This window comes from Anthonomus grandis, chromosome 2, assembly GCF_022605725.1.
Source record: "Anthonomus grandis grandis chromosome 2, icAntGran1.3, whole genome shotgun sequence".
NCBI classification, from domain to species: Eukaryota; Metazoa; Arthropoda; class Insecta; order Coleoptera; family Curculionidae; genus Anthonomus; species Anthonomus grandis.
The window spans coordinates 46,876,070-46,891,599 of NC_065547.1; the positions used below are offsets into that span (position 1 = coordinate 46,876,070).

A 15,530-nucleotide genomic window follows, 5' to 3' on the forward strand; every position below is an offset into this window, starting at 1 on the left:
GGCAAAGAATTGTACCATCCATGGAATTCGGCCGGAATTATATTGTTATGGCACAGTTTTAGAAGATCCTCTTTCTTCTTTTCAGTGATTGGCAGTTGCTTGCTGTATAATGGTTTTAAGACCTTCGGAAAAGTTGGGGTTTTCCCCCTTCCAAAAACATTAATATACTTATAAGGGTCAGAATGCATGTATTTAAATTCAATTATGCCTGGCTTGTCTTTTGAGTAACGTAATGATTTGATTAGTAACCAATTGACTGTGTTTCCTTCTGTATCTTTACTCTTATTTCGAAGTATTTTTACAGACAAAGCCTTTAGATCATAAAAGTCATTAAATGTTAATTCTTGGACATTGTATGGTTGACTTTTTTTGTTTTTATTTCTGTTTGATCTGGCGAGTCTAAAAATATTAAGCCAATCTTGAATTGTGTAAACTGGTACATATTTCTTTGCATGTTCAATTGAGATATGCATGGAGTCCACCTCCATGTAGGAATGCCCACTTTCCATAAAATTATGTTGAATAACTTGAAGGTGCGTAACCTGCACTAAATAAAGCAGTAAAGCTGCAACATGTTGCTTGCGGTTCTGTCCTCCACATGTATCGGACCAGACTGACACCCGATTTACACGCAGAGGCAGGTGTGTTAAGTATTCAAACAAACAAGTGCCTATTTCTGAACTTCCTCGTTTTCCGTTAATCTCAGTCCAGCAATAACAGTTGGCATGATTTGGAGGGGCCGAGTTATAAATAGTAAGGTTGAAAACACATAGTTTTCTTGAGTAGAAAACTATGTGTTTTCTACTCAAGAAACTACTTTACACTACCTACTTTTCACTTGGGCTTGCGTCGGAGCGGTATTTGAAGGACTGACTGCAAATCAAAAGTTGCTGAAATAAATGTCGGGTCGTTAAGAACGCATATTTTGTCCTTTTCTTTGGCAGAGTAGCAATCCCTTTTACGACTTTCATGTCTTTCAAATTTTTCAATATCGGTCCGACTCTCATCACCTGTCTTATGTTTTTCACAAGTTTGACAAAGGTCTTTTTTAGGGTGAAAAAAGGATAAATTAAATTTGGAACCAAAATACCTTTTATACGTTATGAACGATACAGCTTTTTTTTTCTGTTTTACATTTTTCCTCATAAAGGTTGTACATCTTAGCTATTGATAATTTGCTGTCCAAGTATTCCTTTTTAATTGACTTTCGGGAATAATGGGATGGTACGGTCGGAAAACTTTGAATGTGCCTTTCTACATCGGCAAGAAGTCCTGGCCTGGTTTTGTTCTTGGGTACCGATTTGCCACGTCTGTCTTCACCGACATAGACGCCAGAAGAGCCTCTATAACAAAATGCATTTTTTACAACATCAGCACTTATATTAAGAGTTTTCAAAAAAAATGCCTGACAAACTCTTAGTTTGTTTTTATCTTTTGTAAAATAGTACTGTTTAGAATTACTTCTAGGAGCCTTATTTCCATTTCTCTGTCTTCTTTTCTCTGGAAAAGAGCTTGTGACATTTGCAAGAATAAAATCTTTTTGCCGTGTAAAATTATTCATTCTCCAATACGTTTAACACAAAGTTTGCCTTTCCTCTTCTAAAAATTTTGTCTGACATTTAAAACGACACTTTTCACAGTTAATGGCTTGAGGTTTCTTGGCTGGCCGCTGTTTGTTGTTAGTCACATAATCAAGTCCCTCGCTTCTTCTTTTTTTCGCCACAGCTCTTTTCCACTTTTTAGGTTGACTTTCTTTCCATCTTTTAAGCTGTGTGTCATTTCCAAGCTCTACAAAAAAATAGAAGTAAGGCAATTAAGGCATTTTCTAATTTTTCTGTGACAACTAAAAATCTTACCGTCATTTGAATCATCTGTCAAGTCTGAAGTCCGTTAAGCTACTAGTACCACAAACAGGAAGAAAAACTTAAGTCTATTTACCTACGAATACCACAAACAGAAAAAAAACTGAAGTCCCTACACAGTTTAAAACTAGCGAATAAGAATCTAATAAAAATGAAACAGATAATAATTTGCTGTAACTGTAAAATGCATTTTAACTCTAAATATCCAAAATTTAAGAAGTTCTATCTACTTACCTTTCGGTGTGGCATCGCGCTGTTCCCCAACCCTTTCATAAAACCTGGACACGTTAGATCCTATTATTCTATTATAACTAATAGAGTTTTCATCACTACTACTTCTCTGGTTTAGTGTATTATTACACGCCATAAACACAAGTTTTTTCCCTCTGGAAGACATACTGACCAACCGCCACAAACAACAAAATAATGTAAACTGCCGGCAAATAAAATAACACAAGTACGCGTAAATATTTACTTAAATGGACTTACAGGTTTTTACCTGTTTAAACTTATAAATAAATAAATAAATAAATAAATAATGGCTTTATTTGTACTTTTCAATAGTGTACATAGGCGAAGTCTAGCCAAAGGCTAATCTACTTAACCTATTTAAAAAAAGTAAGCAAAATTATTTTAGATAGCACAACAGAAAGAAAAAATTAACATTTGTAATGGTAACACTAATATTAATATGAAAATAAAAAGTTATACACCCATTGGTCCATAAAAATCAAAAAAATTATAAAATAAGAAATACCTACTGACAATTTAGCTATTCTGTTTTGTTAAAAAATGCAGCTTTAGTTTTTTCTTGAAACCCGCTACTGACATTTCTTTTATAGGATTCGGAACAAGGTCATTGTAAATTGTCACAGCGTTATACAGAAAACTACGACGAAAGAAGGCTGTTCAATATCTAGGAATTGACAACTTATTTATAAATCTCAGATTTGCATGTAAATTTTTCCGAAAAGTAAGTTTTTTGCGGAGGTAGGGAGGAGTAGATGACGCTAGCAGTATATGCACAAAAACCGTCAATTGCAAAGAGAATAGATTTTCCACGCGCAGCCAACTAAGTTCACATAGCCTTGCAGAGACTCTATCATACTTTCTCAGTCCATAAATAAATCTGCAGCATTGATTTTGCAGCTTTTGCAAACGGTACGCAGTGATTTTGTCTAAACATGGAAAATAAACAATATTGCAGTAATTCATAATAGGTAATACTAAAGACTCACACAGTTTTTTCCTTACAATTGTCTCATGCTCCTAATAAAAATCGCTTAAGTGCACATAACTGATTTTTTTTGTTCAAAATTAAAATATTTTGGACTTAGGCAAATACATGTAGCCTATATCTTTTAAAGTATGGGGAAAATGGACTTAAATGATTGTTGACTTGATGAGAAATCATCGCGCGGACTTAGTGGTACGAAAAACTCAAGTTCGTCAAAAAGTGGACTTAAAGGGATTTGCTTGTACGACCACGATATAAAAGCATCAATTTCTATTAGTATGCCTTACAAACAATATTTAGGTTTGAAGATTTGTTATATAAGTGTATGTAAAAAACTGCATTGTTTATAAAAAGATGTGATATTTACTACTTAGGAGGTAATGTCCGTTCGGAATATATAAAAATTGCAAGTTGTCAATATTTTTGTATGAAATGTTTCCTGAAGAAAATTAGCCAAAGAATGTTTGTTTTATTTTGTTATACTTACAAATGAATAAATATATATTTGGAATTTAAGTGAAAATCCTCAAAGGTCTAAAATAGTCTATAAACGTTGTCATAAATATAAACACCTAATGGAAATTTTTCCAGGCGTCTTTTTTAATTCCGTTTAAAACGTATTTTATTATTTATTTAGCAAGTCTCTTAATACGTCAGTTTGATTGAGTGCATTAGTACGTCACTTTAAAGTCATAAAAACGTCAAAATGACTCAGTGACTGTCACGTAAACCAAAAACTACGAAAAAAGACGTCACTTTGCTACCCGGGAATACAATATGAGTATTTTTCTCTAATCCAACATACCATGCGCTTTCTTTCTGTAACTTATCTTCTTTCCCGCTACCTCTTCCTTCTTCCTAAACGGTTTGGTATCATATGAGGATGTACTAATACTACTTTCAGGCAACTTAGAGCCGATCCGTGGGTCACAAGGTCGTATCTCTATATGACTTTTGTTTTCATCTTCCAATAATTTTTTCGACGACGGTTGTATCAGGTTCTTTTGAAAAATATGCTTTAATCTCTTGAACTTGCCCGACACGATCACGTTTGAGTTTTTCTTAGGAGGTGCTGCTCTAAAATTACGATTAGTTATAGAATTGAAGCTTAAAGAGCTTTATGAAACTTACCTCTTCATCATCTTTTTCTTTTGCCTTCTCATAATGCTTCTACTTTTCAAGTACAGTTCGTCTTTAGTAAGCGTCACCGCTAGCTTTAGTAAGAACTCCTTATAAATGGGCTTAAGGTCGTTAAAGGACATGCCTTCTGGATCGATTATTACGGATAAGATGTCATCCATGGAATGAAGACCTTCTTGTATGGAGAGCTCGTGAAAAATTTCTTTGAAACCCAATGGAGAGCCTCCACTAGCAGATTCATTGTTTCTAAAACAAACCGATATGTTATATTTAAAGATGGTGGAGAATTAGAGGATTTTACCTGGAAGTTTTATTTTTATACCTGGTAAGTCCTCCGGTATTCAAAAAGCTCCCGGACCGAGGAATTGTTACTTTGGTAAAAATATCTCCAGAGTTCTCCTTCTTTCTTAGTGTCTCGTCGTTGTGCTTTCTAACACTTTCCACTCGTTTTAAGCCTTTGCTTGAATCACTTACCAACTTCTTCATCTCGGCTGCCAACTCTTGTTGCTCTTTGCTCATAAAAGTACTTAACTTATCTAGAAATAATTATTAAGCAGGGACATACTATTTAATAAATATCGTATACGTACCACTAAAACTTTTAGGTTTAACATCTTTTCTTTCACTATTTTCTAATTGGCTAATTTGTATGGGTTCCTCGTAAGGTAATATGGCATCAACGTCTTCCTGTTTAGGTTCCACTTCTAACTGATCAGGAGCTCTTGGAGCTTTTTTTGATTTGGTGCTTTTTTTGAGAGGTTTTGAAGGTAGGAGGGGCTGAGTATCTGATACCTGCTAAGAGTTACTATAGCTATTTAATATGATATTGTTATATAGAGTGTCTGAAAATCTTGAAAAATAATTTTTTTCATTACCATATCAATTTTGTTTAAATGAGAATAGGGGTCGAGTTATACCTGGAAATAAAGGCAGTTTTCTTCTCTAAATAGCCCTATTTTTATTTTATCAATTCGTTCTCAAGAAATATGAATAATAACGTGGCTGGGGTACTTCAAAAGTTTAAAGCTTGCAATTTTGTTGCCTGTCAAAATATGCAGCAAATGAATCCACATTTCGACGCTTTTCTTGGTTTGGTTATTTTTATTTTGGTATCAGTGTTTTGTTGAAGTGAACAATAATAACAGTAGGACAAATTATTTGTTTAATCTAGTCTGATGATATTGATAAAAAAGGTTTATATGATGCAAGAAAAAATCGAGTTGGTGGGTCTTTATTATCAACAAAATAAGTCTGCTAGAACATCAGCACGTGCAAAAAAAATGCACAAGAAACACGACACAAATCAAAAAGATCATTGAAATCTAATAGCAGAATAGCAACAAATCAAACCTAAAAGCTTCACTTTTTTTTTTGAGTTTCCTTTTCTTTTTCACTTTTGCTATTCTCAATGTCAAATCAACTATAATAAGGATTTTTGTTATCACTGCAAATTTCTTATAAGTTTGAAACTGTTCAACCCTTTCAGTCACTGCGTCGTCATTTGACGACATACAAATCTAATTACGTTTATTCAGAAAGTATGCGATTTTTGCCGTTTAGTCACGATGTAAGCAATTGGCGACAAGGTATTTAACGCATTTAAACATTCAATGCCATCTGTGTTATTTTATCCAAATTTTGATCGCGCTTGGCTTATTAGTTGTTTTGAATGTTTGCACGTGGGCACGCGGGGCCGTCATAACATTGACGATTATTCAAATACCAAATCGAGTTGAAGTTGTTTGTTTGCTTAGCGGTAAGTATTAGTAAGTAAATGTTTATAATGGAGTGAGGGTATTTTTTTTAAATTATGCGTCGTCATTTGGCGAGAGTGTGACTAACCGGTATAAAATTTTTCAGAATTTGGAAAAAAAAAGGTTGTAAGAAATCAGTCATAATGAGCAAAAATAAACCGTTATATTATGAGGAATTGGTCGCTCTAGCAAAGGAGATGTCAGACATAGAATATCTAAGCGATGACAATGGGCAAGATGAAAATGAAGATATAAATGGTAAAATTTGTAAACTAGTAATGATTTATTTGTTATAAAATAAATGTTTTTCTAGAAATTCTGGACAATAATGATATGAACGAGCTACTTGATAGACAAGAAGATGAAATTGTTGATGCTTTGGAAGAGCATCAAGAAAATACAGAGGACGTAAGTGAGCAGGTAATAGTCGGCGAATCTTCTGTACGTGACGTAATAAATGTCCAGAACAAGGAATATACTACTAGTGTGACAGTTTTTTCTCGAAAATGATCTTACGATGAAAAAAAACATACGTTGGAGAAGAAATGTCACCTATCTTACTCCCCCAATACCGTGGTATAAAAAAAATGTTGAACAACATGTTACCTTAGAAAGTCCTTTATATTTTTTAAAAAAATATTTCACTGATGAATTATTTGAGGACATGACTAAATACACCAATCCTTATGCTATTCAACAACATAGCAAATTTAAAAATGCCACACAAGAAGAGCTTAAAAATTTTGTGGGAATTCACATAATTATAAGAAATTTCTATTGGGATTCAAACTTAAGAATACCTCGTATAGCAGATTGTATGGCTCTCAACAGATTTTTTAAAATTCGAATGCATGTACATTTTGTGAATGTCGAGGAAAAGGATCCACAAAACAATAATCGTTTCTGGAAAGTAAGGCTTCTTTTCGATGCAATAAGACAAAGATGTATACCTCTGCCTTTAGAAAGTGAGCTATGCATTGATGAAGAAATGGTCCCCTTCAAGGGCTCCTTGAACGTAAAGTAGTATGTGAAAAATAAACCGTCACCGTGGGGTATAAAAATTTACGCTCTGTGTGGAAAAAGTGGGACACTACGATTTTATTATACAGGGTGTCCCAGCGAAAACGAAACAGAGGTATTTTTGGTATGAAAAAAAAACTTTTTTACAAAAATCTCGAACACGTCGATTTTATTTTCGAGGGGGACAACTTTTCCTTACCAAGGCACCCTCATACCAGTAACCCTCTTCGAGGGGGTGGGATCATCCCTAAAATCTTAAATAGAAAGGGGGGTCGTGTGATACCTTATTTTCAAGGTCTTTTAATTCTGAATAAAACTGCCAAATTTGAAGTGGCTAAAATTTTTTATCCGGATATGACAGCTTGTCAAAATTGTAGAAACAGCGAAAATGAAAAAGGTATTTTGAACTCTGTTTTGGATAATATTTTTAAAAGAATAAGGAAGTCCTAATTTCAAAGGGGTCACTTATTAATTAAGAGGCCACCCTAATACCTGAAACCCTTTACGAGGGGTTGAAAGCACCCCTTAAATCTTAAATAGAAAAAGGGGTCGTGTCGTTCCTTATTTTGAAGGCCTTTTTACTCTGAATTTAAATGGTGACTTCTGAGTGACTGATGGATATCTTGTGGATATAAAAATAGCAAGAAATACAATCTTTACTGCCAGTAAAAGTGGAGAGATAAGAAATACCTACCCTTTTCCTTTTGTGTCTTTTAAATAAAACAAGTTTATTTAAATTACGTCAATTTATTAAATGTTCAAATTGTGCCCCGCCTACTTCCATGCAGGAATACAGGTTTTGCTCAAAACGATGCCTGACGTTTTGTAGAACTTCAGGTGTTATCATCTGACACTCATTTATAATTCTCTGGCGTAAGTCTTCTAGGGTGTCTGGTTGGGTAGCGTAAACTTTTGTTTTTAAATGCCCCCATAAAAAAAAATCTAATGGGGTTAAATCGGGTGACCTAGCTGGCCATTCCATAAAAGGTCCTCTCCTTCCAATCCAACAATCAGGAAATATCTCATCAAGATATTGCCTCACACCAGCAGCATAATGTGGAGGCGCTCCGTCTTGTTGGAAAACGACTTGATCATCATCAGAATGATTTCCGCCTTCCATTATTTCTACTATTCTTGGATATACGGCATTTTCGAAGAGATCTCGGTACATTTCTCCATTTAAATTTCCGGGCAGAAAAAACGGACCAACAATGGAGCCGCCCAAGACTCCCGCCCAAACATTTAACTTCTCAGGGAACTGGGTATGAACTTCTCGAAACTGGCCCGGATTTGCATTTGACCAGTAGCGGCAGTTATGACGATTTACGTTGCCATTAAGAAAAAAAGTACATTTATCTGAAAAGCAAATGTTGTAAATAAGACGCGGATTAACAGTTATCATATCACTAAGCGATTCACAAAATTGCACTCGTCTGTCAAAATCGTCCTCATTCAGTTCTTGCACCAGATGAATTTTGTAAGCATGAAATTTATTTTGCTTAAGTATCCTATGAACACTACTTTTGCTTACTCCTGTACTCGTCGCCAATTTTCTGACACTTATTCCTGGCTCGGCATGAAGTTGACCTAGGACAGTTATTTGCATTGCTTCATTGACAACAACAGCATTTTGAACCTCACGCTTTTTATTTAAGACACTGCCAGATTCCCTAAATTTAGCAACTATTTCTAGAACGTATTTTCTGTTGACTCGTTTTTCTGGATGAAGGTCATTAAATTCTTGTACCGTTCTATTGGCACAATTAGTATGCCGAAAGAAAAACTCTATCATCTCAACCCTCTCTGCAGTAGAATAAACCATTGCTAACAGTGTTTCAACACGTAAAAGACTGGGTAATAATTTAAAACTATTTAAATAAATGCTGCTTTATGAAAAAAGTACCAATGATATTTAGCAAGCTAAATAAATTCTTCAGATACTTGTGTTTGCATTTTATTTGGTATTTTGTTTTTATTTATGATATGCTGATAAGGTGTAATAACAATAATATTAACAATACTAATAAATTTTTAATCATGTTTTAATGATCCAATAAAAAAAATTGTAAGAAAGGGTTTCAGGCATAAAGGTTTATTTAAAGCATTTTTTCCAGAATTTTATTTGGCTATAACACGATCCCTCTTTCTGTTTAAGATTTAAGGGGTGCTTTCAACCCCTCGTAAAGGATTCCAGGTATTAGGTGGCCTCTTAATTAATAAGTGACCCCTTCGAAAGTAGGATTTCCTGTTCTTTTAAAAATATTATCCAAAAAAGAGTCCATAATACCTTTTTCATTTTCGATGTTTCCGCAATTTTGACAAGCTGTTTTATCCAGAGAAATAATTTTAGCCACTTCAAATTTGGCAGTTTATATCAATTTTGTTTAAATGAGAATAGGGGTCGAGTTATACCTTGAAATAAAGGCAATTTTCTTCTCTAAATAGCCCTATTTTTATTTTATCAATTCGTTCTCAAGAAATATGAATAATAACGTGGATGAGATTCTTTAAAATTTTAAATCTTGCAATTTTGTTGCCTACATATTTTTGTGTTCTTAAATTATCCAGGTGTTATTTAATAATGAATAAAAAAATACATTCCGAAAATTCAAGTTATTTTGTTGCAAAAACATCAAAATATGTAGCAAATACATCTATATTTCGACGCTTTTCTTGGTTTGGTTATTTTTATTTTGGTATCAGTGTTTTGTTGAAGTGAACAATAATAACAGTCGGACGAATTATTTGTTTAAACTAGTTGACAGTGCGCAAGAAGATGAAGTTATTGAATCTGAACACGACACGGCTTTTGACTTTTCTGAAGAAGACTGTAATGAAAATGATAGTGATGAAGACAAAAATACTGCTGATTCTGAAGTTTAATATAATGTGGTATTTTTAGTTTTAATTATTAAAACTAAAAATACCACATTATGCTGCTGCCGTTCGTCATTTTTTAAATGATGGATTGATCGGAGACGTGCCGTAGAATGGCCTGCGAGATCTCCCGATTTAACCCCTTTAAATTTTTTTATGAGGTCGGTCATATAAAAACCAGTCTTTGCTACAAAGCCTGACTCCCTTAAAGATCTTCGAAACAATTAAATTTTTGTATTGAGGTCAACAGAGATCAGTTTCAATATTTAATAAATTAGGTGTGACACGATTGAATTGAACGTGTGAATTCATAAAATAAAAAAAATAAAATAGGACTATGTAGAGATTAAAAATACCTTTTATTCAGGGTATGCCTAGACTCCTATTCTTTACTTTAAAAAAATGACATATAGGGGCTCTGGAGGGTGAGAAGATGATAACACAAAAACGCAATTTTTACCAATAAATATCCCCCTCAATACTAAAATTGACATGTTCGACCGTTTTTGGCTAAACAATTTATTTTTCAACATTTTCAGGATGGACTATTTTATCTCATCCTGTAAAGCGAGTACCTACATTAAAATTATTAGAATTGGTATCACTACAAACTGAGGAGGCAGCACTACTTCTCTTTCTTCTAGGCGGTCTGACCGGCATGGAATTGCCGTTTTGATCCATCACGGTGCTAGAAGCAGTCGACATGCAGGTGGTTAAGCCATTTTTGTTTTTGGGCTTTCGCTCCTTGTTCTTCATATGGTTTACAAGGGATTTGTATAGGGTAGCTGCAATTACTATCGCATCTTCTGAAGTTTGACAGACAAACCTAAAAATTACATATTAAACATGGAAATAATTAAGCCACATCAAGTGTCATTACCCATGACATTCCAATTGTTTTTGCACCCCAAACTTTCTCATTACAACAGTGAATAATGGTGAGTGTTGCTGATTAACGATGTACTGCTTTTCTGCCTCTTGAATGGTTTTAAATAAAGCCTGCTTATCCATATTATCTGGATCGGTTATCAAGGGCAAAAAGGCATACGAAAGTTCTTTGCCATGCAGCATGGAGTTGTTTTCTTGTATGACGAATTTTACTGCAGACCAAACTGCTATGGAGGGAAACGAGTTCATTTGCTCCAGGTCTCCGGAGGAACCCTGGTACTGGACTCGCAGACCCTGTGGGGAGATTTCCAGTCTTCCAGACAGCACCTGAATCCAAAAAACGCTCCGTATTATTTATAGAAATGTGAATTTTGAAATGAACTAACCTTTTTGCTCTTGGTAATTTTCTTGTAAGAGAAATATAGGTTTCTTAAAGGTTCTTGCAATCCGGCCAAGCTGGTGACTTTATCTAATAACGGAACACTTCCCAAATAATCCACTGAGAAAGCATGCACGTTTGCTTGTTGGCTAGTGGTACCACTGTCTTGTGCAACTTCACTAAACATTTTTTCAATTTTTGCCTGCACAATATTGTGGTTGTTTGTGCTGGCGCTGGAATCCGACTCGAACATGCTGTCGATTTTTTGCTTGTAGATGCTGTACACTGACCCGGTATCATCGTTGTTATTGTTTAAGGTATTCGGGGCATTACCTAGAGACAAATGAAATATTTAGGCAATTTGTGTAATTGTCGAGAGTGTTCTTACCGTTTTCCCTAAGTCTGAAACCGTTGGAGGAGACACTCCGATTGCTCAATCTACTCCTGACGCTCTCGTTTCTTGTAATATTTTTTTCGACCATTTTTTGGGTGATACGGCGCTCTTCTATCATTTTGCGTTCTTCAAAATGCTAAAATTTTAAAGGTTGATTGACATTTATTGCTAGTGAAGTTTCAAATTATTAAAAAATATAAATAACAATTATTATAGTAGTTAATGTTAATAGCTAAGCAAAGGTTAAAGTCTATTATGCTCTACAAAGCTATATTAGTTGAGGATCCTACCGTGGATGGTTAGTTTTAAGTAAATGTAACTAATAAATAATATTTAAATAGTTATAGACGAATAACGTCTAATGCTAAGAAAAAAGTGATAGTCAAGTTAAGAATAGAGTTAAGTTAAGTTATCTTTCCACAATAATTATGACATCTTATTTCTAATTTAAGAATTAGTCCATTTCGAATTTGATGAGTCCTTTTTAGAGCTATTTATACTGACAATGTTGAAAAACGTCAGCGCAATGCACAAATACGTTTGTATATCAATGCAGTTTAAGCCTTCCATAAATTATTATACAGAATGTCTCAAAAAAGCGTGGTAAATGATTTGATTTTTTTTTAATGGAACCACCTATATTTTTGACTCTTTGCCTAGTTATTACCAATTCAAAGAAATTTTCACGATAATCAATGTATTACTTAAATTTTAATATTTACTCGGACTTTTTTTTTAAATTTATATAGTCCTTGGTTAAGTTTATTATATTTTTCGAAATTCCAAAAATTATTTTTTTTACAAATATTTATTATTTTTTAATATCAAAATCGTTACTCTAATAATGATATTTTCAATTAAATTTTGGGCTATTTTTTTAATGGAACACCCTGTATCTAGTAACGCCTTTTGATAGAGCATTCATTTTATCTTTAATTTGATACCAACAACTTTGCCTTTATCTCTAACCGTTCTCTCAAAATTTGATCTTAAAAAAAAGAATGATACATTTTTTCATAAGAATTATAACGTTTATTTTTGCTTGAGAATGAAGCTTGGAGTACAAACAACAAATTAGAACAAAACAGTTTTAAATGAAAAAAATGAAATTATAAATATAGCATATAAGTATAGCATTCACCAAGTCGGTTGTAGAAAATCCGAAAATTAGAGCAGGCTAGGGCGGGGCTAGTTGAGCCACGCGGCTAGTTGATCCACGCACCATATGACAAAAACCTAACACTTTTTAAAGCCGCGTATCCACCTGACAAACGGAACGTTTAGAAACATTTGCAATCGTTTACAAACACGATGTTTATACAAGAAGCTCAGGAGCCACAATGCACTTTTGCTCTTTTGCTTGCGCATACGTAGTACGTACACGAACTTAACCTCAGTTTGTCTTTTGTGTATTGCGGTTGTTTAATGTTAATTGCTTACGTTTCGTTTATGTATATTAATTATTCGTGTTTTAAGTGATACAAAGATTAAAGTATTAAAGTCGAATAACGTGTTTAGAATAGAGACTAAAACATTTTGCAATGTTTGCAATAAACATTATTCCAAAAATTCTAATTTGCGGGCTCATGTAAAAAAAAACATCCCGGTAAGTAGAAATGTTTCGTTAATTTTATTTCTATTTAATGTTACTTGGAAGTCAATTTCAGGCGAGGCGGTTCATCGTTCAAATTTACTAAAGTTTATTTTATTTTTACCTATACATTCTGAGTTATTACTGATGTAAAGAAGTAACACAAATTAACATTACATTTCATAAATCGGGACTCATTTTTTAAATTCTTCACTAGCAATGATTACTTTGTAGTTATTTGGCTATTTTACATCACTAGTCTGGTATACAGGATGTTTTTTAGATATTGCGACAAAATTCAGGAACGTGTTCTTTGGACAAAAATAAGAAAAAAAGTTATACGTATTACCTATAAACATAGGTCCTAAACAAAAAAAAATAAATAAATTTACATTCAATTATAGCGATCAGTCAAAGTAGAAAAATGTTTTTCTAAAAGTCTAAAAATCTTATATTTTAATGTTTGTATCACTTGCAAAAACGAATAATTAATATACATAAACGAAACGAAACAATTAACATTAAACAACCGCAATACACAAAAGACAAACTGAGGTTAAGTTCGTGTACGTACTACGTATACGCAAGCAAAAGAGCAAAAGTGCATTGTGGCTCCTTAGCTTCTTGTGATGTTTATCCGGTGGATACGTCGGTCACTCACATTTGCAAACGTTTGCAGGCGTTTGTCACTGTTCCGCGAAAAGTCGGTAACTTCAAAGGATTTGACTTGTTTCTGGATTTCTGCCTGATTTCAGTGGAGACGCGATATTCTACGTTTGTAGATAAATAGATATTTACATAGCTCGCTAATGCTTTCATGATGACGGCACATACTTCAGGAATTATTCTAGAAATGAGCTGCTTCGAAACTCTGAAGAGGTACGTAAGACTGGCATAGGAATCTCCTGTCGCTAGAAAGCGAAATGTGATGGCCAGTCTAATTTCGGCAGAAACGCACTCCCGATAGTTCGTGTCAATTTTTTATATATTTCTAGAGAAATTCTTGAGAGCAGAAAATCAAAATCTCTTGGCGAAACTCGAGTAAAATTTTTGAATAAGCTACTCCTGTCAGTTTTGATATCAGAAGTCAGCTGCATAGAAACTCTAGTTTTTAAAAAATGAGACACCCAAAATCTGTTTCCTTCTTTTCTTTTTCTATTAGTGCACAAAATACTAATGCAGCACAGGCGGCAAGTTTCTTCTACTTAACGGGGCCATTTTTAAAATTTTTCTATTCTCGGTTTTCCTCAAAATAAAAAAAGACCTGGATACGCGACAAACGCTCTCTCTCTGTTCTCTCTTTGTGAACAATTTCAAACAACATGTGCTGATCGGTGGGTACTTTACGTTTTGCAATCGTTTATCAATATTCGCAAACGTTTACAAATGTTGCTACAAATGTTAATGCCAGTGGATACGCGGCTTAAGGAATCCGAGTGAACACGAAGCTACGTAGACTGGCCGTGTTAATTTGTTCATGAATTTAGTTCATCGCCAGCAGTTAAAGCGAAGGTATCGTCAATTTTCTATTTTTGCACGCGAAAGTAAAAAATCGATATTGAATGTGTTTTTGGTCCTACTTCGTTATTTTAAAGTTATGGACTTCAAAGTAAGTACAATATTTGTTCATAACCGTGTTATTTTAATAATATTTAGTTAAAAAATAACAGTTCTAAATACATTTTTTATTATGTGTTGAATTGTTCCAAAAACGTGTGTGGGGTTAGTTGAGCCAAAATTAACGGGGCAAGTTGAGACATGGCTCAACTAACCCCCTTTCATGTATTTTATTTTCAGATGCGTACTTACAAGAAGACGACCGCACGTGGAGAGGCGACAAAAGAGCAGCTATTTAATGCAGCAAAAGCAGTTGGAAATGAGGGAAAAAGTATTAGAACCGCAGCAACTGAATTTGGAATTGATCGAACGACACTGGGCCGATATATAAAAAAATTAAAGAGTGGAGATGCACCAGACGAAGTAACAATGGGATATGTTGCATCTCGTCAAGTTTTTTCTTTAGAGCAAGAAAAAAATTACTTGCTCAAATTGGCATCCATTTTTTATAGTCTATAGCCAATTGATGTTAGACGCCTAGCCTTCGAATGTGCAACAAAATATAACTTAAACGTTCCTGAACCTTGGAAGATAAATGAAATGGCAGGAAAGGACTGGTTGAGGCTTATTTAAGGAGAAACCCTCAGCTCTCAATAAGAAAACCAGAATTGTCGGTTCTGGTTTAGGTAGAGCAACCTCGTTCAATAAACATAATGTTAATATTTTTTTCAAAAAACTTGCCAACGTTATAAAAAAATATACATTTTCGCCATCAAGAATTTGGAACACAGACGAAACGGGCATGTCTACAGTAACAAAACCTTCAAAAAT

General features: G+C 34.1%; 1 protein-coding gene across 6 annotated transcripts in view; it reads right to left on the reverse strand.

Annotated features, from left to right (window-relative positions):
* The window catches only part of LOC126746651 (uncharacterized), a 129,453-nt gene that overhangs the window by 31,989 nt on the left and 81,934 nt on the right, over positions 1–15,530 (reverse strand). For 4 of the 6 annotated variants that reach the window (XM_050455012.1, XM_050454996.1, XM_050454994.1 and 1 more), the window contains exons 4-11: positions 11,546–11,687; positions 11,165–11,490; positions 10,771–11,105; positions 10,470–10,716; positions 4,830–5,034; positions 4,541–4,775; positions 4,231–4,485; positions 3,905–4,176 (exon numbers count right to left, since the gene is read on the reverse strand). In XM_050455012.1, coding sequence (XP_050310969.1) covers positions 3,905–4,176; positions 4,231–4,485; positions 4,541–4,775; positions 4,830–5,034; positions 10,470–10,716; positions 10,771–11,105; positions 11,165–11,490; positions 11,546–11,687 — 2,017 coding nt within the window. The remainder of the gene's footprint in view (positions 1–3,904; positions 4,177–4,230; positions 4,486–4,540; positions 4,776–4,829; positions 5,035–10,469; positions 10,717–10,770; positions 11,106–11,164; positions 11,491–11,545; positions 11,688–15,530) is intronic. The other 2 variants (XM_050455022.1, XM_050455003.1) reach the window with 2 other exon arrangements.